The following is a 22,748-nucleotide window of genomic DNA, read 5'->3' on the forward strand; positions in this document are numbered from 1 at the left end:
AATGAAGACGCAGATTTTCAGCGCATTTACTGGCGTGAGAATCCAGATGCTGAACTTCAGCATCTCCGTCATTTGAGAGTGACATTTGGTACTTCTTCCGCTCCCTACCTAGCCGTTCGGTCGCTTCAACAGTTAGCTTATGATGAGGGTTCAGATTTTCCATTAATAAAGGATAAAGTGTTGTCTGAATTTTACATGGATGATCTTGTGTCTGGATGTGAAAGTACTGAAGATGGCTTGGAAATCTACAAACAATTGACAGAAATGTTAAGGCGTGGTGGGTTCCAACTTCAGAAGTGGTCAAGCAACAGTTCTAGCCTAATGAATTTAATAAAGGAAGGTCAAGATGTGAACAATGTTAGAGAAATCAAACTAGATGAAATTTCAAAAATTTTAGGATTAACATGGAATAAAGTAACTGATGAATTTGAATATACTGTCAACCTTCCTCCGCTGGAAACCCCAGTAACAAAACGTAAGGTTATCTCGGATATAGCCCGACTGTTTGATCCCCTTGGTTTTTTGGCTCCAGTCATAACGACTGCCAAGATCTTTATACAGCGGTTGTGGTTATGTGGTATTGGATGGGATGAAGAACTGCCAGCTTCTTTGCTTGTAGACTGGTTGGAGTATCGAAAAGATCTTTGTAACCTTACTAACTTTCATATACCTCGTTGGATTGAAAGTAGTAGCGAAGATCAAATCATGGAATTGCACGGGTTTTCAGATGCATCCAATTTAGCGTACGCCGCTGTAGTTTATGCACGAGTTATAGATAGCGAGGGCAATGTTCACACTAATTTAGTAGCTTCTAAAACAAAAATTGCTCCTATTAAGACGCTATCTATTCCTCGTTTGGAATTGTGTGGAGCTGTGTTATGTGCGAAGCTTCTTCATGAAGTTGCTGCTGTTCTGAAGATTCCTAAGCATTATATTCACGCGTGGACTGATTCTTCCGTTGTTTTGGCCTGGTTGGGGAGTCACCCAAGTCGATGGAAGACGTTCATCGCAAATAGGGTGTCGGAAATACTTACCTTAATGGAAGGAGCACAGTGGTCATATGTAGCATCTAAAGACAACCCCGCTGATTGCGCGTCTCGCGGCGTTAAACCATCAGTTTGTGAAGAATTACAGCTGTGGAAAAAGGGACCCAGTTGGCTGCAAAATAAAAACATAGAATATAAAATTAGGAATATAGAAGACACTAAATTAGAAGAAAGAAAAACTACATTAAAATGCTTTATGCTTACCGAAAGGGACGAAGATTTGTTGTCAAGATTTTCCAAACTAAATAAATTAATCAGAGTAATAGCATACTGTAAAAGATTTATAAATTTAAATAAGAGTAAAAATAAATATCCTAAGTGGCTAACTACTACAGAATTAAATGATGCTTTACTTACCTGTGTCAAGATCTGCCAGTGCTGTAATTTTAAAGAAGACATTGAAGCACTGAAAAGGAAGAAAAAATTAAGTAAAGGGAGTAAACTTACCTCTTTGAATCCATTTATTGATGACTGCGGTGTTTTGAGAGTCGGTGGACGCTTACAGAGGGCATACATTAGTGAAAATATGAAACATCCAATACTCATACCCCATAACTCATCCTTCACTTACCTTTTGATTGCAGACGCTCATGAAAGAACATTACACGGCGGGCCGCAATTAATGTTGAATTACTTGAGGTCAATGTATTGGATCATAAATGCCAAACCCATTGTTAGGATTTATGTGAGAAAATGTGTTACTTGTGTCCGTCACGCGGCACAAGTAAGTCAACAAATGATGGGTCAGTTGCCGGAGGCCAGAGTGACGCCTCAAAAACCTTTCCAGTCCAGCGGTGTAGACTATGCTGGACCCATTAACCTCCGAGCAAATAAAGGTCGAGGCTACCACGCCATTAAAGGCTACATATGCCTATTTATATGTATGGCTACTAGAGCCATTCATTTAGAAGTGGTTAGCGATATGACGGCTCAAAGTTTTTTGGCCGCATTCAAGCGTTTTGTGTCTAGACGCGGAAGAGTACACGATTTGTGGAGCGACAATGGTACAACCTTTATCGGAGGGGCTAAAGAATTAAACCATCTGTTTGACGCAGAAAAATCAAGTGTAGCTCCAGAAATAGTTAACTTTCTCGTAACGAATGGCACCAATTGGCACTTCATACCTCCTCACGCTCCAAACTTTGGAGGGTTGTGGGAGGCGGGTGTAAAATCAACTAAACACCACTTGAAGCGAGTCATAGGCAATAGCACTTTGACATTCGAAGAAATGACAACTGTGCTATGTCAGATTGAATGTTGTCTTAACTCGAGACCTATTTCAAGAATTTCGAGTAACTCAGAAGATGCAGCTCCGTTGACACCAGGTCATTTTCTAGTAGGTGAACCGCTTGTAACCGTCCCTGAATTTAATTACGAAAGTTCCAATATTAGTAGTCTTAAAAGATGGCAACTAACACAACGGATGCTTCAAGATTTTTGGCGTAGGTGGTCTTTAGAGTATTTAAGTCAGCTGCAAAATAGGTACAAATGGGCTCATTGTACTCCCGAGCCTAACATTGGAGATGTTGTTTTGGTGAAGGAGGATGGACTTCCACCTAGTAGATGGATGTTCGGAGTTATTGTAGATAAACATCCAGGTTTGGACAATCTTACACGTGTCGTAACATTGAGATATAAAAATAACGAGATTAAAAGACCTGTGTCAAAATTGATTGTGTTACCAGTTACCTCGTAAGTCAATATGGATTAGTTGTGTCCATACATTAATTGTGTTTATGAATAGTTTCTATCGTTTATTTTTTATTTTATTTTGTATACGAACTTTACTCTGTATAGCCTAAGTACAAAATTTAAACCCACCTTTGTAGACGGTGGGCGGTTTGATTAAGAAACAAAGTATATGTTAAAATGGATTTTTAGTGAAATTGTTTTTGTTATTTTTTCTTGCTGTTACATGTTTAAGTTTATATGTATATTGCATTTTTGTATTGTAAGTGATGGACATGGTGTGTCCATGGTGGGCGGAATGTCCAATGTTATCATTTAATATTAGTTATTAGTTGAACGATAGATGGCGTGCATCGTCTTTGTAGATCGCGGTGTAAAGATTCGCGGAGGTGGATTGACCTCACTTCACGATTTAATTAAATTTGTCTTCGCTGTACTATAACTCAGTGTTTTATTTAGTACTAACTCCACCAACTCCACTGAGAAGGGAGACTTTTTGAGGCTGCTTTACAGCAATACTTACCGTCTTATGAATTTGATGTTTTATTTTACTTGTTCTCGGTTAATGTGTCAAGTTCTATCTTTCATTAATTAACAGTCATTTTTTTAGAGGTCTATAACTCGAAAGAAAAAAAAACGGAGTCCTTATAGAATCACTTTGTTGTCTATTCGTCAAGACCCTTCTTCTCAGGAACGCGTGGAAGAATCAAGCTAATATATATCAAATACGCAAGTCTACTGTCCGTTGGAGCTGTGAAAATATTTCTAAACCAATGTCATCATAAGAGACAGCCTTTTATGTCGCAAATTTCCGCAAATTTTCGACAGTCAAAGGAATCAAAATCTACAGGGTGCTTACTGTGAACTCAGAATTTTGAAATTTGGTACAAAGCAACGTTTTATAGCACAGATAAAGGAAAAATTACGAAAACCGTAAATTCAACTTCTATACCTACAGGTTTATACGAACTTGGTGCGCAAGTCAGACTCACATTTGGCCGTTTTTTTTTTTGTTGAAGTTACAGCTACAAGGCTACAACAAATTTCTCCATCGTCTCTAAGAAATAAACATAGCTTTGAAACGTCTACAGTTGTACCGCCGTACAATAATTTCGATTGTTCGTGAGACATAACTGTAAATAAACAACCATTGATCCACTTTGACGAATACAATCTATAAGTAGATGTTTTCTTTGCACAATAAACAATACAATAATGTAATATATAAGTATATAGAATAAACAACCTTATGGCAATTCAAATATAGTTTAAAATCAATTGTAAATAACCTGTAATATTGATTTTCAATGACAGTTTTTATGGTCACGTGCCGGCATAGTTCAATCATTTCGTATTTTGCATGCGACGCACGATTACGCGTACAAATTTTATTTGCATTTGCAATTTAATTTTGCAAACGATTTTCAACCTTATTTTTATTTATGATTAGGTGGTTATTGCAGTTTTTAACGTGTATTTTAAATGTGCAATGACCTCAAACTTGACCGTGATAGTAATGCAGGTTTGTGAAAGTAATAATCAATTTTGAACTCTATTAGTTTGTGTTAAACTTTATATTCTAATGGTTATATAGTTCTTCTAAATTGGTAGAGATAATGGCATTGTTACGGTTAACTTTGAACCATATTTGGGAGGTTGACATTTGCAGTCCTATATCACCTTTCTACACAAGTGTTTGAAAGTCGATAAACCCATAATAATATTTAAAAAGTAAATATTTATTATAACAAAATAATCTAAATAGTGTTCAACGCGATTTTACTGAAAAAAAAAAAAAATAAGTATGCTAGTTAGTATGTACAAGCAATATAAATATGATTTCAGATTTATTCGTTATTTTTTATTAATTTCAAAATTGTCTATATTTTATTCCACAAATGGCAACACTGTAAGACGAAATTTGATACAATCTTCCATTGCTGGTTACATTTGGAACTTCACACTATACTTCATACAAAGGGAGCAATGGTCACATTGCAATGACTGATGAACTATGGTAATTTCTCCAAACTATTAAATTGGCCCTGCTATGGCAACATTCGTTATTTTCTCCCGAGTTGTAAGAACTTTATAAGGAAATATCGTGATATTCGTTTTTAGTTACGATCCTTGCGTCGTTGGGTGATAAAATAAAGTCCATGACTCAAAATTGCTCTTCAAATAATTGTTGCTTTCTATTATGAGTGGGCTAATTTATGTCTTGTTGCGAAAACTTTTTTAAATTGAATCTAATCATAATCAAGTATGTCATATAATTGTCATGTATTAAATGTCATTGTAGGTAATTATCGAGAAAGGGATTTAAAAAGATATAGAAAGACAATTTGTATATATAACAACAAAAATATTGAAAGGCCATTTATAGATACCAGCATATTGTAGCAAAGGACTGTATCTCATTTTACGAACTTGAAGATGATGAGAGGTATTTAGACAACCTTAAGTGCCGTTGTACAAACATGTCTTCGAGCGTAGACGCAGAGGCTGTGTGCGCTCCGTACAACTGGGTGGATGGTGCGTCTGTGTACGACAAGCGCGGAGAGCGCGTGCCCGCAGACCGCCTGCGCCGCGCACCCGCCATCGCCCTCCTCTTCACATCACGCGGCGTAGACAGAGACGGCGTCATAGCGCGCTTCTGCCGCATCTACCAGGACATCAAAGAACTCCACCTACCCCTCGAGGTCATCTACGTGCCAATGGACGACAGCGCACAAGATGCGGCGGCCTCCTACAGCGAGCAGCCGGACTGGCTCACTCTGCGCTTCGATGATACCCTGGTACACGAGCTGAGGTACATGCACGAGGTGACCTGCATCCCGCAGCTGCTGGTGGTGCGGGCCGACGGAGCGGTGATATCGTCGCATGGGATCTCAGACCTGGAGGAGTACGGGAGGAACGCTGTGCTGTCCTGGCTGCCCTCTGCCGCCTGCAGCGCGGCGCGCGGCGACCACACGGACGTACACCGCGTCTTCACTCTCTCACACGATCATCATATCAAGTTTGGTGATGTAAAACAGAAGGAATGATAATAATAATTCATTTGATTTTTTACAAAAGTAAAGAAAGACCGAGTCTACCGGCTAAAAAGCTCTCCTTGCTTACGCCGTTAAGGGTCTGCGCTCCGATCACACGGAAAAGGCATTTTACGTAACGCAAACATAACTTAAATAATCCCACTTGGTTTTTAGCATTTTATAGCATCCCTCACAAGGATGTTGACATATTTCTGAAATGCAGTGTGTTTCTGAATGCTACGTGGTACTTGTTCGTGCGTCACTTATATGACGAACTTGCGTGGATAATATCCGTAATAAAACAATCTCTATGAAAATTAATTTAAAGTTGCAATTTCAAAGTCTTACAAAATGTTATTCGATTAATTAAACTTGAAGTCTTTCGACTATCATCAGGGTTATCTAACATCCCCGAGCGGGCGTGGACTTGCGGGTATTTCAATAAAATAACTGTTGTAATAATTTTCACAATTATAACTATCGATGATACAGTCAATGTCATTACTAAACTAATTTAGGATTGTTAAGATAGAATTGGATTTAAGTACAGTAACGTCTACCGAGCACGTGGTTGCGTCCGCACCTTATGACGATTCAAACCGAACTGACAGATTTGTCAAGATGGCCGCCCTACCAGTGCTCGATGTTCGTTATGGGTATTGACAGCGCCAACACGGCCAATCCTGACGATCGCACGACCTCGTGCGCATAGAGTCGCGCTTCACCGTGATGAGATGTCATTGTTCTCCCTCTATTCTATTTGATCAAAAAGCAAAGATACACCATAAGTAAAGATACACCATTACCATTCGTTCGGCCCTTCCTGACTAGAAGGAAATTCATCATCATTGCAAAGTAACATGGATCGGTCGTGCAAGGCCCCCACGACCAGCTATACATTACCAATTATTACAGCGTGGACCGGGCGTACGAGGCCCCTTCGACCAGCTACACGTTACCAACTACCATAGCGTGGCCCGGGCGTACGAGGCCCCTTCAACCAGCTAAACATTACCAACTATCATAGCGTGGCCCGGGCGTACGAGGCCCCTTCAACCAGCTATACATTACCAACTATCATAGCGTGGCCCGGGCGTACGAGGCCCCTTCAACCAGCTATACATTACCAACTATCAAAGCGTGGCCCGGGCGTACGAGGCCCCTTCAACCAGCTATACATTACCAACCACCAAAGCGTGAACCGGGCGTACGAGGCCCCTTCGATCAGCTTTATATAACCGACTATATATGCGTGGCCCTTTATATCCCACTTCTGATGAAGTCTTTCGACTATCATCAGGGTTATCTAACATCCCCGAGCGGGCGTGGACTTGCGGGTATTTCAATAAAATAACTGTTGTAATAATTTTCACAATTATAACTATCGATGATACAGTCAATGTCATTACTAAACTAATTTAGGATTGTTAAGATAGAATTGGATTTAAGTACAGTAACGTCTACCGAGCACGTGGTTGCGTCCGCACCTTATGACGATTCAAACCGAACTGACAGATTTGTCAAGATGGCCGCCCTACCAGTGCTCGATGTTCGTTATGGGTATTGACAGCGCCAACAAACTTATTTGTATTTATTAAAATTATTAAAACTTACGCAACCAAGTTTATAAATATAATACCAGGATATCATAAATGAAAAGAGGTCTATATGTACTACATGATATACATCAAGTGGTCAATATATATACTACATGAGTGAGATACGTCAACATTGTCAATCAGTTGTGTTTACGTCACGAGGTGTCCTGACGATGCATTCAGTATCAGAATTGCAAACGTGTGTGTATCTCCAACCTCTATCCTATGCTCTCCTGGTAGTGTAGAACTGTTAACAAAACAATTTTGCTATCAAGAATTGATTACCTATCTCTCACTCTTTTGTTCTCTCTCTATCTGCATTCATACGTTATCGAGCCCTAATTGTGATTTTTGTTTGAAAATAAGTTGCAATGCCAAAGTAAAACAATGTCAATCAATTCTTATTTATAACAATACTGTTTTATAACTGGCTCTATTTTGGATAGAATCTAGTAATTGAAATAGAAAAATTAATTAAAAAAAAATTAAAGTAATTAATTATTAATTAATGTCAGTAATATATATAGATAGTAGTAGTAGTATATTCTGGAATATACCCAACAAATAAAATAATAATAATAATATATTAGAGTAACATAAAAACTATGTTGTCTATTTAACGGTTTTCATGTATGAATGAAACGACGCTACGTGCTGGCTGCTAGTTAACTTTATCAAGTCAATTCAAAAGTTTGACGATAAGTTATTTATTGACTATCTACGTTTGCTTTTCCTACTTGCACCTTGTTATGAGAACCTGGTACTCTTGAACAGTAAACAAAACAAAAGTCAGAGTAGCAATGTTTGAATGAGTGTGGGGACTTTCGCTATTTTTGTTTATCAAACGAGCTGTTCGGTTTCCTACCACCAACATGGAAGTTTATTAATAACAAACAATCGAAATAATAATATACAGTACCAGAGTTGCATAAACCTTTAGTAGTAAATATTAACGTATAGCATTCAGCTTGCGTCACTGCGAGGGTGTTGACGAGGCTGATATCAGAATTGCACGCACGTTGTTTACAAAAGGATGCAGTACCTTACGCCTGTTTTATGTTCGCCTGGTACCTCGGTGGTAATAACAAAACAATAATTTTCCACTGTTCGAACGAACATAATAAATAAAAAACTGTATTTATTTTTGTTCATATTATCTTTAACATGTTTTAACAACACTGTATTGAACGTTTAATTTCGAGATTACAAAAACAACACAATTTTAAATTAAAATAATTTAAAGAATTTCTATATAACTTACGCAAGTTTTAATTTTTTACAATTTTAAAGTTACGATTTAGATTCCTTAGAGGTAAATACCTTAAAAGAAAGTAGTGATGCAACGGAAGTGTCTTACCGGAACCAGAAACGGAAACAGATGTCAAAAAAACATTTTAGCAGAAACGGAAACGGAAACGGATGCGGAAACAGAAGTGTAAATAATAATAAAAAACATATTTACAAAAATATTTTTTTGGGTAAAAACAGTTTGTTGTCGTTTTTAATTTATCAAGGCATTGGATATCGGTGTCCTTTAGCCTTCAATTTCTTTAGCTTTCAAAATTACACTATTTACAAATTAAAGTTCGCCAAACCACTCGTGTTGACAAACGACAAATATATTTCTAACTATATAATGACGATATATTACATGGTTATCACTTATTCAAAAGTACATTTAATAACTCGTAAGTATGAAATAGTCACATTTTGCCAGTTGTCAAATTTTATATGGACAACAACTAGACAGTTTACTCCAGCAAGAGAAACTGATTGTTTCAAACAGCAGCAGAAAATATTACGCGCTTAAATTCACAAAATACAAATTGTAAACAAACAAATGCGACAAGTGCCGAAAGGCCGCACACGGACTGCGCGTCTCTCGCCGCGCATTTGGATCTCACAGACAGATCAACAGACATCCGTTGCATCACTAAAAGAAAGCCAACACATCTGTAGTTCCTCTGATACTATTGAAATGAGAAATCAGGTCAATAAGTAATTTCGATCCATTACTCATTTGGACCCTTCTCATATACACCTTCAAATATCGTAGTGACAGGACAGCAAAATAGTCCGACATTATCTCTATTTTTATAAAGTACAATGTCTACACAGCTGCTAACAAATTGATTAAGTAACAAACCTGTTAACATCTAGAAATGCTTGTTACATCACGCGATGAAACATATTTTATTTAGGTTAGTGTTAACACCAAGAGATAGTGTTGTACTTTTATCGACATATTTATTAATAAACGACTTCGTCCGCGGGGAATTAAAAAAATGTTAATAAGTAGCCTACATGTTCTTCCAAACAATGCTCTATATTTATGCCACATTTCATCGACATCTGTTAAACTGTTCAGACGATACATTCAAACATACATTCCTCCATCCATTCATCTAAAGTTTCGCATTTATAATATTAATAAGATTAGTAAGATAATATCTATACATTCATTTTTATTTGACTAGGTCTCGTATAGTAATTTAAAAAGTTCACTTTTCTATCATTTCTAGCCCCCTACTTAATATAGAGGATGACCAAAGTGAGTTAGTTTCCATTATTAAAAAACTTATTATAAAAAGCCCCTAATTTTTTGTTTACAGTTGTATGGAAAGTCGATATTTACGACAATCGATATATCTATGCACATCACTAATTGAACTTCAGTATTGTCTGTTGTGATCCATGTCTAGATATAGTCCGGTCTGGATTTCGGCTAAGTTGATCGATAGCCTTATGACGTGTGGTGCAATTTTAAACACTTTAATCTCGTATCTTGATCTGGTTATGAGATTATGATTGACGAAATATATGGCAAGTAATTAGTAAGGATTACAAAGAGAAAGACAAAACTTTAGGCACAATATAAATGTAAAAATTGTAGGTTAAATTACATGTTTACATTACGAATAACTTTATTTACTAAATTGACCTGCACAGGTGTTAAATTTGAACTTATTTTAAGCACTAAAAACACAGGCACACTGATCTCTACAACCTCTTGCTTCGTTCTGTCTTAAATGTGCCTGTTGAAGTGACAAAACATATTCTATATTTGCTAACAGTTCATAGTATCACCACCCCTACCAAACTCTACGCTGACAAGCCAAAATGGCTAAAATCAAATACTCACAACATAGCTGATAACAAAATAATTATAGCCTGTCTTAGGCCAGTGACTTACCTTAATAAAAAACTTAAACAGTCTTTCCAATACATTTTAGCTTAAATATACGTCAACCCTTTTACACCGTGAAACTAACGCCTCGACGCGGATTTTTGATTATTAAACACTAGCTATCGCCCGCGACACTGTCCGCGCGGAATTTAAAAAAAAAGTACCCTATGTGTTTTTCCAGACTATGTTCTACATTTGTGTTAAATTTCATCAAGATCCGTTGAGCCGTTCCGTAGATAACTTCAAACCAACATCCATCCATCAAACTTTCGTATCTATAATATCAGTAAGATTATTATGTGTACGCTTGCGATATGCGATTTTGACGAATAAATAAAATTATACTGAAAGCAGAGTGGTGATACTTATGTATGGTTAAACATATAACCACGTTGACGTCTGTAATGTAAAAAACAAGTGTTGGACTAACTACATTTTTAGAGTACATACTTAAAAATGTTACTATATTATTTCTCCTGTGCTGTGTACGAGGTGGAGAAGATTGATATAATTATTGTATTATGTTTATTTTATTTCTTACAAACTCAAATATAAACTCAGTCAAGTTCTAACAGCCACGTACAGTGTCGGTTGACAATGACCGTTGGCGGCCATTTTGAAACACGTATAGACAATGACGTACGGCGTGATGCGGAATGCATTAAAACGAATAGCTCTAGCCATAAAGCCGACACGTTTCATCTTTACTACACACCTATCAGCGATCGTGCAAAATAATAAATGCATAAGATTGCATTTGCTATTAAAATAGTCTCTACTTCCTTATTACTTTCTGTTTCATGACATTCAATGATGGCATAATTCTTCTGGTTCCTTTGCCCTCTACTTTTCCATACAATGAATTTGTTGTCCTGTTTTGTAGTAAATTGTTTTCTGTTACCAGTCTTTATATCTTATGATAACCTGGTATTTCCAGGAGCTGTTCGTGCCGATCAACACAAAGGGCGAGCTGTACGAGGTGTGCCCGGAGGAGCTGTCGCCGGCGGAGTGGGAGGTGGTGCCGGGGAGCGCTGGGGGCGCACCACCGGGTGCCGCCGCGCGCGCTCACCGCCTTCCGCACCTGCTGAGCCTGTGGCCGCTGCCCGCGCGTGTACGCCTGCTTGCCGGCACCGTGCCCATCGAGATGGCGCATGATGTTGGAGGTGAGTATCTTTGACTAGTAACTAGTACCTATCTACGAAAATTACACTGAAAGTACTACTAATTATTAATTACTTGTAATAACGACAACTTTTCTTTCCTTAAACATCCCTAGCAGAGATCCTGTTTCGGCATTTCAAAATGTAAAATTTCAAATGCATCGCCATCACATCTGTGAAGCAATCAACATTTCATCTATCGGTAGTTTATTGATTGTAATGCATTTATGTATTTTATTGCAGAAGACCTACTCCTGCGAGCCGCGATTACAGAGCCCGTGCTGGTGATGTGCTCGCTGCCGGAGGGCGGTCCTACTAGCCCCAGCCGGCCGGCGGACGTACGGCATCCCGCGCGCGAGGCCCTCCAGCTGCTGCCGCTGCATGGCAACCTTCGGGTTCGACGCACACAGCTAGGCTTCGACACCGAAAAGAGGATGTTCCTCTCCGCGCGTCTCCAGAAAGCTCTCACCTTCTGTCAACTCAACGTTGACAACTGGATCAGGCAGATCTCCTACGCTAACTCGACCCTCAGCAGCAAAGCGAAGACCGCCGAGGACCTCATTAAAGACCACGAACCCGTCAAGTTTGAGAAAGAAAAGAAATTCACCCTGCAAGGACTGAAGATAGACCCGTCGCGGTTGTTCGGCAAGAGTGAGAAAGTTCTAAAAGATATACCCGATGAAACAGAAGGTTCTATTATATTTTTAAGCAAAAACGAACTCGAACACATGAACTACGACGTGTACAGCGAGGACGAAGGCAAGGATGAGAAGAGCGAAGAGAAAGGTGACCAGGAACAGTTCACTAATGATAAAATGCATGTTTTCCGCGAAGATTCTGCTCAGAAAAAGAGCAAATGGTTCAAAAATTTGAAACTACTCAAGAGTACTGAAAAATTAGACGATAAAATAACTGCAATAGAAAATAATGAAAAACACAGAGATGTAAAAGATCCATTCGACCCTCTAGGTGAAAAACACAGTTCGATCGAAAGATATCAGGATATGGCTAAATTGATAGAAGATCGTTTTGGTGCTTCCAGAAAGAGCGATGGTACGGCTGAAAAGAGTCATTCTTATAAAAGTCTTACCACTTCTTCTTCGGAGATGGGCACCAGCCAGTGCAGTTCGAATCATAAGAAACCTGTTTTAACGAAATCCGTTTCAGTGCAGACTGGAATGCCCGATAGTCCTTCCACGGAAGAAGACAGCGGAATAAACATAAATCACGGTAGGAAAAACCTAAGCGTCGATCAAATTAATTACTGCGGCTCGATGGAAAGTAACTCGAGCTCTGGACGTAAACTGAAATCTTTGGATGAAAACATGCTGAAGAAATCATCCGCCTCAAAATCATCGACGAACCTCGAGAGACGGCAAAGAATACAACCGGATTTAATTCCAGAAAAGGCAATTGCAAAATCAGAATCGTACAATCAAATTCAGAGCTGCGAAGATATAAACATGTTCGGAGCTGGTTCTATGTACAATGATAACGACTTCGAAATTAATTATAAACAGCATTCATTTATCACTGAAAAGTTGTGTTCCGAGTTTCATGTGAAAACTAAAAGAGTTCTCAGCAAGTCCACCTCTAATTTGCTTCACCCTAAGAAACCTAATGAAAAGAAGGAGGGCAGCAACAGTAACAGTATGCCAACAAAAACTGAACGATCTAACGACGGTGAAAAACTTGTCAATTTCAGAAAAAAGATAGATAAACCAAGAGCACCGTCACCAAAGCCGGAGACAGAGGAAGACATCGCCCTCGACATAGCAGAAGAACCTCAAAGACAAGTTAAAATAAGACGATCTATATCATCAATACAGAAAAGAAAGCTACCAGTAATAGAAGACTTGCCTTACGGTCAAGTAGCAGATGCCGTGGATGACGAAGAAGAAAAGATTGACTCTGATACGAGTTCTGATAATATTTATGCAGAGATATGTACCCCAAATGCAAATAAACCTACTGAGGAAGAGACCTATGATATAGGTGTTGACGTGCTAGCCACAGACCCTGTGATTTGTGACGTTAAGAAAGAAGTTAATATTCGCAATGATGAAAGAGCGAGACAGATGATAGAAAATCAAGATAATTCGTTTAGGCATATCGAAGTAGTTGTTATAGAAAAGACGACAGATTTCGAATTGGACAATTCGAGTCTCGCATCCAGTGAATTCGACGATGGTGGAAGTAAAAACGATGTATCAATAACGGTCGATTCTTGGGAAAGAGAAAAAACCTCGAGCCATTCTGATCCAAAAAATCATGCCATAAGATTAGAAATAACTAGCAACATGGAGGATTATCCGATCGAAAATCAGAAACATAGTATAGAAATAAACGAGGTCCGTCTAGTAAAAGATAATTCGTTAAGTTTTAGCAACAGCATCCATTTGAATGGTACATATCCCAACGAGGCCATTTACGATACTTTAAAATAAATTAGCTATAAAATATTTAGAATACTTAGTGTCACAAATCAGATATAATAGTCATATTTTTACACAGTATATAAAATGTCACCTAATTCATTATAATTATAATAAATAATGCATAACATTCCTTTTTAACGGATACATTATAATCACGTACAGAATCGCGGGACGATTTTGATAAAATCACTTTGAAAGTGTCTGCAATGAACTGTTTTACCGACCCTTAGTTCCATTTGTTCACCATCTTGGCAAAAGATGGCAGGCGTTTTCAAATTTACAACAAAGTGATAAAATCAAATCAATTTCTGTAGTTTTATTATCTACGTGAATATTCACAGGTTATTTAATTAAAAATATGTAATTTTATTCATAGACATTGCATGAAATATGTTAAAAACAGGAATATACATATATAGATATAGATATCAGGGTATAAAAAAATTGTCAGCCTTAATGGTATTATACACCAACTTGTATATCGCACGAAAATCAAATGTACCATAAGTAGGTTTTACTATCAAGTTTTATGTTCAGGTAATCTCACCTTTTGGTGTATTAAAATAAAAAAGGTTACCAACTATGTAATAACACATTTAAATCTGCACCTTTTATAACTATAAAATTTTACTTAAATTTTAAAACTGAAGTATGCACAACAGCAATTACAAAACTGCCGCATTGTGTAATGCACGCTAAGGGTCTCCTTTACGATTCCCTTATTGTATATCAATATACGTAGATATAATTACAATAAGCACTCAGAGAATTATTAAATTTGTGTGGTAAACACAACTCCAGAATTTCCATATTTGAAAGTTTATTTAAATATTAAGCCTTCCATGTATTCCTTGAAGATTAACCGTTTATTTCTGAGACTTAAATCTCTGTATTGTCATCTCTGTAAGTATCTTTGACAAAACAGAGATAAAAATATGTTTTAAATGGAGATTTGCATCTCAGAAACCCACTGTAAGTAAAGCAACACAAAATAAAAAACACAATTGGTGCTAAAAGGTGCTTAAAACATTTAGATATATTTGTAACTGTTACACCTTTAAATTATTTGCATTTTATAAAGGAATAATTTCTACTGTCAACTTTTTTCAAACGGGCAACAATTTCAGTCTATGGTTCTAAAATTGCCATATAAAATAATTACATTTTACTTTCTACTTATTGGCGTTAACGAATATAAATCTAAAATGGTGTAATGGGCAATTTATGATTTAAGCGATACATATCACGTAATAATGTACATTTGTATATAGACATAATATTGTATTATAAAGACAACTGAATGAATTCGATTTTAGTCTAAAGTTGTCAATAGCTTGATAATTTGTGAAGAAAGAAATAAACAATGTAATAAACGCGTTGCTTTTTATTTTTTTATAATATAGTATATTTCATTACGAGTGCGGAAAGCCTCTTGTTCCAAATAATGTCAAAGCCGAAGGTGAGGGTTGACAGTCGAAACAAGTTGCAATGACGGTTCCGCACGTGTACTGAACAACTATTTCTAATACAGTTGCGAAAAAATGTAGCAATTTAGTAGAATAAAAAAAAACAATAAACTTAACTAACAAAAATTTTTGGAAAATGGCGCCAACCGTAAAAGAATCTAAGCAGAGATTTTTTTGATTTTTCACCCATTCTGGGTAGTCAAAGGGAACTATGGCCATACAGCCAAGTCTTCAATAGATTTTTTTTATTGATATGAAGTGAAATTAAATCTAACCTAACTCATTAAATCTGATATTGAAACAAATTAGCTTCTTTTTAGAAATGTTTGAAAAAACCAAAAATGTTTTTTTTTTTGTAAAAACTTCGTGGTTGATTTTTTATTAGACATTATTTTGACAGTTGTGAAAGAGAACGCACGAGTTCGGAAAAGGTAAAGGAAAAGCACAAGTATGTCCCACATCCCGAACACTATACGTCCCTGCAAAAGGCCACTTTTTGAGCAACTGTATTAAAAAATATTTTCTTTATTGTAGATAACTCCGAATTTCTTGGCGATTCGTACAAGTTCATTTCTTGCCCAATTTTAGAACAGTGAGATTTAATCCCCAAAGTTATAAATAAAAAAACTCACTTCGACAAATATACTGTATTTAATCAAATAAATTACAATTAAAATTAATAATAATTCACCGACAAATAATTTCACGTAACAGCGGCGCGAACATAAAGCATCAAAATAATTTCATCATTTAAAAATAAAATCATATACAAAAAAATAAAAACGATTTTGCCAAACAAAATCATTGTGCGTTGACTAAAAATGAAAAAAAAAAAATCTAAGCAATTTCAAATTTAAAAAAATCATTATTTTTTACAATATACAAGAATATAGTAACATTAATATGTTTATATGAGATTATATATTCTAGTAGACCTGCATTGATTGGAAGATGAAGACCAGAAGGTAATAGGGTCACAATGGGGTCTAATTTTCTAATTACAAAAACGGACACAAAGGAACATGTGGCACATAAAATTTTAGGTTAGGATATCTAGGAGCTTCTAGAAGATTATGCTGCAAAGATGGTAATGCCACAAGCACCTTAACACTGGACACTAAATTATCAGTCGGAAGGTTACAAGGATTAGGCGAGCCTGATTGATTGTATAATTTGGAAGACCGCAGATCCGCACACTACAAAGATAAAGAGAGCAAGTAACCATGGCGCTACAGGATACTGGTCATCTTTTTCCTGGAATAAAAAAAAAATATTATTAATGACATCATCACCATACGTCCCCACTGAAGTTAGCGGTGACTAGACCATAGTCAACCACGCTGGCCCAGTCCGTGTTGACTTTACACATATCTATGAATTTCTTCTCAGATATGTGCAGCATCACAATGTTTTCCTTCACCATAAGAATGTCAGATAAATGTACATATGTAAATCGAGAATCGAAAAACACATTGGTACATGGCGGGATTCAAACTCAAGATCTGCAGATTGCTAGTCAAGTGTTTAACCCCTGAACCAACGACACTGTGTGTTTAAATTATAACATTCCCCGCAAAATATCATATCTAACATAAAAAAAAATATATTTGGATTTTTATATATGTTTGTTTTGTTTTTAAATATGAGAAAAAGCTAGTAATGCAAACAAATAATGAGTTAATTCAATATTGATTAGATATAAATTAATATAAGTGACAATAACATTGGTTTATAGATAATGTTTTATCATAAAGCTTATTTAAATACTTGTAGTAGCAACCTTGCAAAATTTTAACTATCAATTGATATATCTGATAAGTGTATATAATCCATTCAAAAAAAGTAGTATTAAAGTAAAAAAGTATAAATATTTGTTTTCCATGAGACAGAATTTTTCCTTAATAAAAATAAAATTACTATACACATTTTTGCCATCTCTCCATAGAAAGAAGGACAGGATGATAAATCTTGATTAATAATAAATTTAATTTATATCAAAATCTATAGCATCGGTGGCTCCATGTACCAATTTATTTTTCGAGTTTTGATTTACTTATGTACATTTATCTGACGTTTTTACAGTGAATGAAGACATTGTAATGCTGCACATATCTGAGAAGAAATTCAAAGATATGTGTGAAGTCAACCCGCACTGGGCCAGCGTGGTTGACTATGGCCTAGTCACCTCTAAGTTAGGGTAGTCTCCGGGCTCCTCGGTGGGGATGTATAGTGAGCTGATGATCATCATACATATTATCATACATCATACATCTTAGGATCCTCGGGAGACACAGAAGCGGTGTACATTGGTAGAACTTGAGTTTGGGAAATAGGGAAGGAATGTACCAGAACAATATTACCCAGAATCAGTAAACATTTACAAGGAGTCTTTGAAGAAAGGAATTTGGAAATCTATGTTAAATAAAAAAAATTACCTTCGTTGTTTTTGGTACATTGCCTCGCATAGTGATGTTCTTGCTTGCAATTTCGTTAGCGATGCGCATTCTCTGTTTGGGTGCCATTTTATTTGATTAATAGTTATTTGTCCTGAAAACATATGTTAAAATCCATTAATGACACATTAAATTCATATTTAATAAATTAATAATGCATTAAAATAATTTCAACAATACAGTTATTTCAATATCAAATAAACTAAATTTTTAAACAAGTCTTAATGATTTTAAGTAGGATAATTTTCCTTTAAAATGTAGTTGAAAATTTTAATGTTGAAACAAAATGGTTCACTAATACTACTTATAGAAAGTATAAATGTATAATACAGCTGCAATTTGGTTAAATCGCAATAACATTTCGTCATTATCTATGTTTGAACAGCTGTTTACAAAAACTTTCATTAAATGATGACTACATTTGAATTTATGCTATCAATAAAAACTAAAGACTATAAGTATATATCAGCAAACTTGTTCCGCAATTAAAACTTACCAAACTGGTATAAAAGGTCAATAAAATGCTTTAAAAGGTAAAATGAAGTTATTACAAGATGAGAATGTTTACAATACGTAAGCAATATTGTTACGAAGAAATCAATTTGATGTAGAATTTAAAAGGAAATTTATCCACCGTAACTCGATAACGTTAATTCGTAACGGTAAATTGGTGAAATCGACTGTTGCAATTGGAAAATGTTCTAGATTTTCCGTAACATAAATATTATGTTTTCAATTATAACTATTCGAAAACATAAAAATCTAACAAGGGGTATTATTAAGGTAGTAATATTTAAACAGAATAAATAATTAAATAGAATACTTACAGTTTTTCCTAAGATTAGAGGCTCAAAGGCCAGACGCGCAAAGTTTAGTTGACACGTATATAAAAAGTGAGAAAAGAAGCGAAACTTCTAAAACGTCAACACGTCGCGATTGTAACGTCATTAGGACGGGTCCATTGCGCATGAGCAAAGCGACACGCGTCCATTTTGTGTTGCACTATTGAAAAAATAAATAATTTTTAAAAATTAAAATTAATTTGAAAACTTTATTTTTAATTATAACAAAGGTAATAATTTAAATTATAAATAACGTTTGCATTTAAGGAAAAGTAAAGGAAGATCATACATAAAGGTGTTTTTTTTTTTCGTGAATGCAAAATTGATATCCGCGCCATCTATAATTCTATTTCTACAAATTATTTGTGATTTGGTATCTTTTTAATTCATTTTAATTGGTTTCCAAGATGGCGTTAACTTCAATATTAACGATTAATTAACAAATGGCGATCATTAATTAATTGGAAGTGCTTAATAAAACGAGGTTAGTAATTCACGTAGTTAATAACTATGGCAGTTAATGTTATTAGCATTTGTTACAAAACAACAATTACAATTACAAACAACAATTTTAATTTATCACAAAAAGGATACACGTAAATTTCTATTGATATAATTAGTAAAGGCAGGTAGCTATCTATTAGATCACAGTTAGATTGTAGTCTTATTGGAAAAATAGCCACATTTCAATTAAAAAAAGGATTTAAATTACAATCAGAATAAACGGAATATTCTGATTAGTTTTGAAGTTTTTTTTTAAAATCGAAAGATTAATATCTAGTTTTATCGTAGTACATTTCAAAGATCAAATGAAGTTCGCAAACTTTAAAAAATATTCTTCGTTAATTAATTATGTTTAAAATATATATACTTTAGTAATTTACGTATTATAATTAGAATCAATTCCGAATAATTTGTTTTTCACTTTATAGATAATAAACATAGATTATATAACCTACATGGAAAGAAAATCGAGAAAAACGTTTTAACCTTGCTTAACGTTAGACAAGGATGGTATAATATGAAGGCTTATAGTAAAAATAAGATAAAAATATTTTATAAAGGATGGCAGGACATTTGAAGTGTCGGTAGGCGACCAATCAGAGAGCACGTTTATCCTTTAAGGGTGCTCTATGGTCGGGCATTGGCGGGCAGAGACAACGCCCTTTGATCGTACCGCCTCTGTATGGAAGTGGAATTAATTTAAATTTGTATAACAAAAGGAGGAAGATTCTCGAATGGGGTGGGATGTTACGATCTCTATTATTTGAATTTACTTACAATGTAAGTAAATAATTAAATATTTAGTACTATTGAAGTTATATTGAGGAAATTGAAAATAAAAACTTTTTATTTTTTATATTAAAAGGTGGCAAACGAGCAAGCGGCAACCTGAATACGCTTAAAAAGCGAAACGACCGCTCCCTAAAGACACCCGCAATTGCAGATGCGTTGCCTACCTTTATTCGACAGAGGAGGAGACGCACAGAAAGAGGGGGGCCCTTCCTATGCGTCCTCTCTTCCGCCAAATTCACTTCCTCTTCTCACCGTTTCCTTATAAGAAAAGGGTGAGAAGGGAAAGTAGACTAAAATTAGGCCTCCGGCACGCACACTCATCAGACGGAACGCGGAATAGCTTCTACTTCAAGCCTGTCTTCTTTGTGGTCGTGGTATTTCTCCGGTAGACTCGGCCCATTCGTGCACCCAACAAATATTTCTATTATGCACTTTCACATACTCAGATTAATGTTTATTTTCTTTATCAGTACGAACATTTTATTTTCCTTTCTTAGTTAGATTTTAATTTTCTAAATGGACGTCCGTGATCTCAGCTAGGTACCCATCTGGGTTACAGGCGTGTATTATGCGTGCGTGTGTGTTTGTTTGTATGTGTGTGTGTACTGCACCAGAATAACATACTTGGACACAATGTTTTATAATTACTATTACTTATATATCAACAAATCACGAGAAAATAATATTAAAAAATGCCTTCATTTCTTTCGAGCCTTTTCTATATAGCCTCATATCTGTAGGTACCTATTTAATTTCTTTAAATCAGTTCATGAATTCCTTATTCTATATCTCTGCCGACCTCTTCTAGTGCTTTGCGTGAATATAAACAAAAGTCATCCGTCAGCCGGCGCCAGACTTTGCAAATATCGTCCTAACAAAACATCAGTTTTAGGGAAAGTTAAAATCAACTTTGATTTTTTGCGACTTTTGACTTAACTTAGTTGTTGTTTATTTATGAGAAAGTCTTTCGTTTTAACTTAAAGAATAAAAGCTTGCTTATCAAGACGACAGTATTTCTGTGTTGTATTGCAATGCATTATTACAGATATTCCTATTTTTGTGCTAAATTTCATCCAGATCCGTTTTTCTGTGTTGTATGAACAAACGTCCATAACTAACTAACTAGGGTGACGCAGTGACCCAAAGTGGGCCTTGGCCTCCGACAACAAAAGTCTCCACTTTCTCCGATCCCGCGCCGTCCCGACCCAATCTCGGACCTGTAGGTCCCGAAGATCTCTATCTACCTCATCCATCCAGCGATATCTGGGATGGCCAACTGGACGCCGACCACTCGGTCGTCCTGTACTGTATGAACAAACGTCCATACAGAATTTATTTGTAAAGAAAAAGTGATCAACTGATTTCGCTAAAATACCGAAGTAACTGCAATCTGTTGACATCTCCAAGATGAAAAGTTGCAATTGTGTTACCAGAAAGGACAGAGGAGGGGTCTACAATAGTATTTTTCCTTTTCCTGTAGGTACGTCTCCTCGCCTGATTAATGCACTTCTTTCTAATTTTTTTGGATTGCGTGTTACTAAACTATGTCTCACGTATTTTTTGTTATTTTCTCTAATTCTTACATATTGTTACATTATCATTTGCAAATCTCGATTCCTTTTCATGCTTTTATTCTTGAGTTCTTTGTTCATTCGATTGGATGTAACACGAGAAACAATATAATACAAAAGTGAAACTGTCCTCGTGTCTGCTTTGTGCTTTGTCGCAAATCTAAATAGGGATAAAAGGATATAGGCAGAGATGTGGAAAATCAATTTAAACAATACTAAAAGTTTTAAAAAGATGCACCTCTGTGATATAAGTATTGTTTAGTCGCTTAAATGGACTTCTGTTTGTATAAAATACGTTATTTTAAAATAGATATTTATTTTAGTAAAGAATAGGTACTGTTGGTATAAAATATTTGGTTGCCTATTTAAAAGTATGACGCAAGTATTTTCTACGGAGTTTGACGTCTTTTCTAGTAGTTATATTTTTTTTCATGTTTCTTATTTTTTTTTAAAGTTAACTAGGAGATTTTTAAACTTTACTTCATGAAATTTGAGATTTGTTATGGCCTACGGACACAAATTACATCAAATGTACACACCCCCAGAGTTTAAGTAATTATTTTCAACCCGCATTATTTAAATAAAATTCGTAAAGAAATATAAATTCGCCGGCCTTGCCTTTAAGTTGAACCTATTTTAATCCGATCAAATTCGTCCGTTAAATTGAAATAAACGAGACGATTAAAAAAAAAGTTATCGACACCACAAACAAAGGCAAGCGCATCCTATATTCTTAACACATCACTGGCCATCGACAAAACCGCCATTAAATTGGATTTGGGTGAATTTCCCGCCAACGCGGTCGCGGTTGTGTGGCCGACGCTCGCTCCTTGCATTACGTCAGAACATGTCAGAACTCTAATCAGCCGGAATGCTGGCTTTCTGCGCACGGAAGAAAAAAAAATGCGACCTATCAACCTCTTTGGTATTCTGTCTGATCTTTTAAAATTTATAATAAAGATTAAAT

The 22,748-nt window shown here is 35.8% G+C and overlaps 3 protein-coding genes across 3 annotated transcripts in view; 2 read left to right on the forward strand and 1 right to left on the reverse strand.

Moving 5' to 3' along the window:
• Positions 1-14,407, forward strand: part of LOC106721218 — a 101,226-nt gene extending 86,819 nt beyond the window's left edge. Inside the window, exons 5-6 of the mRNA XM_045684588.1 lie at positions 11,493-11,718; positions 11,959-14,407. Coding sequence (XP_045540544.1) covers positions 11,493-11,718; positions 11,959-14,162 — 2,430 coding nt within the window. The 3' untranslated portion in view covers positions 14,163-14,407. The remainder of the gene's footprint in view (positions 1-11,492; positions 11,719-11,958) is intronic.
• LOC123722520 lies at positions 5,133-5,821 on the forward strand. The gene has a single exon (XM_045684589.1). It carries the CDS (start codon positions 5,216-5,218, stop codon positions 5,780-5,782), a length of 567 nt encoding a protein of 188 aa, XP_045540545.1. The 5' UTR covers positions 5,133-5,215; the 3' UTR covers positions 5,783-5,821.
• Positions 14,408-16,499: 2,092 nt separating the features above from the next.
• LOC106721209 (stress-associated endoplasmic reticulum protein 2) lies at positions 16,500-19,027 on the reverse strand. Its single transcript, XM_014516107.2, has 3 exons — positions 18,900-19,027; positions 18,055-18,166; positions 16,500-16,873 (listed from the first exon to the last, which is right to left on the reverse strand). Exons 2-3 carry the CDS (start codon positions 18,139-18,141, stop codon positions 16,766-16,768), a joined length of 195 nt encoding a protein of 64 aa, XP_014371593.1. The 5' UTR covers positions 18,142-18,166; positions 18,900-19,027; the 3' UTR covers positions 16,500-16,765.
• Between the last annotated feature and the right edge of the window lie 3,721 nt (positions 19,028-22,748).

The sequence above is a fragment of the Papilio machaon genome, chromosome 26 (genome assembly GCF_912999745.1).
Source record: "Papilio machaon chromosome 26, ilPapMach1.1, whole genome shotgun sequence".
NCBI classification, from domain to species: domain Eukaryota; kingdom Metazoa; phylum Arthropoda; class Insecta; order Lepidoptera; family Papilionidae; genus Papilio; species Papilio machaon.

Coding starts and splice junctions, on each gene's coding strand:
- LOC123722520 (XM_045684589.1), top strand. CDS start 5,216: ATGTCTTCGAGCGTAGACGCAGAGGCTGTGTGCGCTCCGTACAACTGG.
- LOC106721209 (XM_014516107.2), bottom strand. CDS start 18,141: ATGGCACCCAAACAGAGAATGCGCATCGCTAACGAAATTGCAAGCAAG. Junction 16,874..18,054: donor ATGTACCAAAAACAACGAAG/GTAATTTTTTTT, acceptor TTTTTATTCCAG/GAAAAAGATGACCAGTATCC.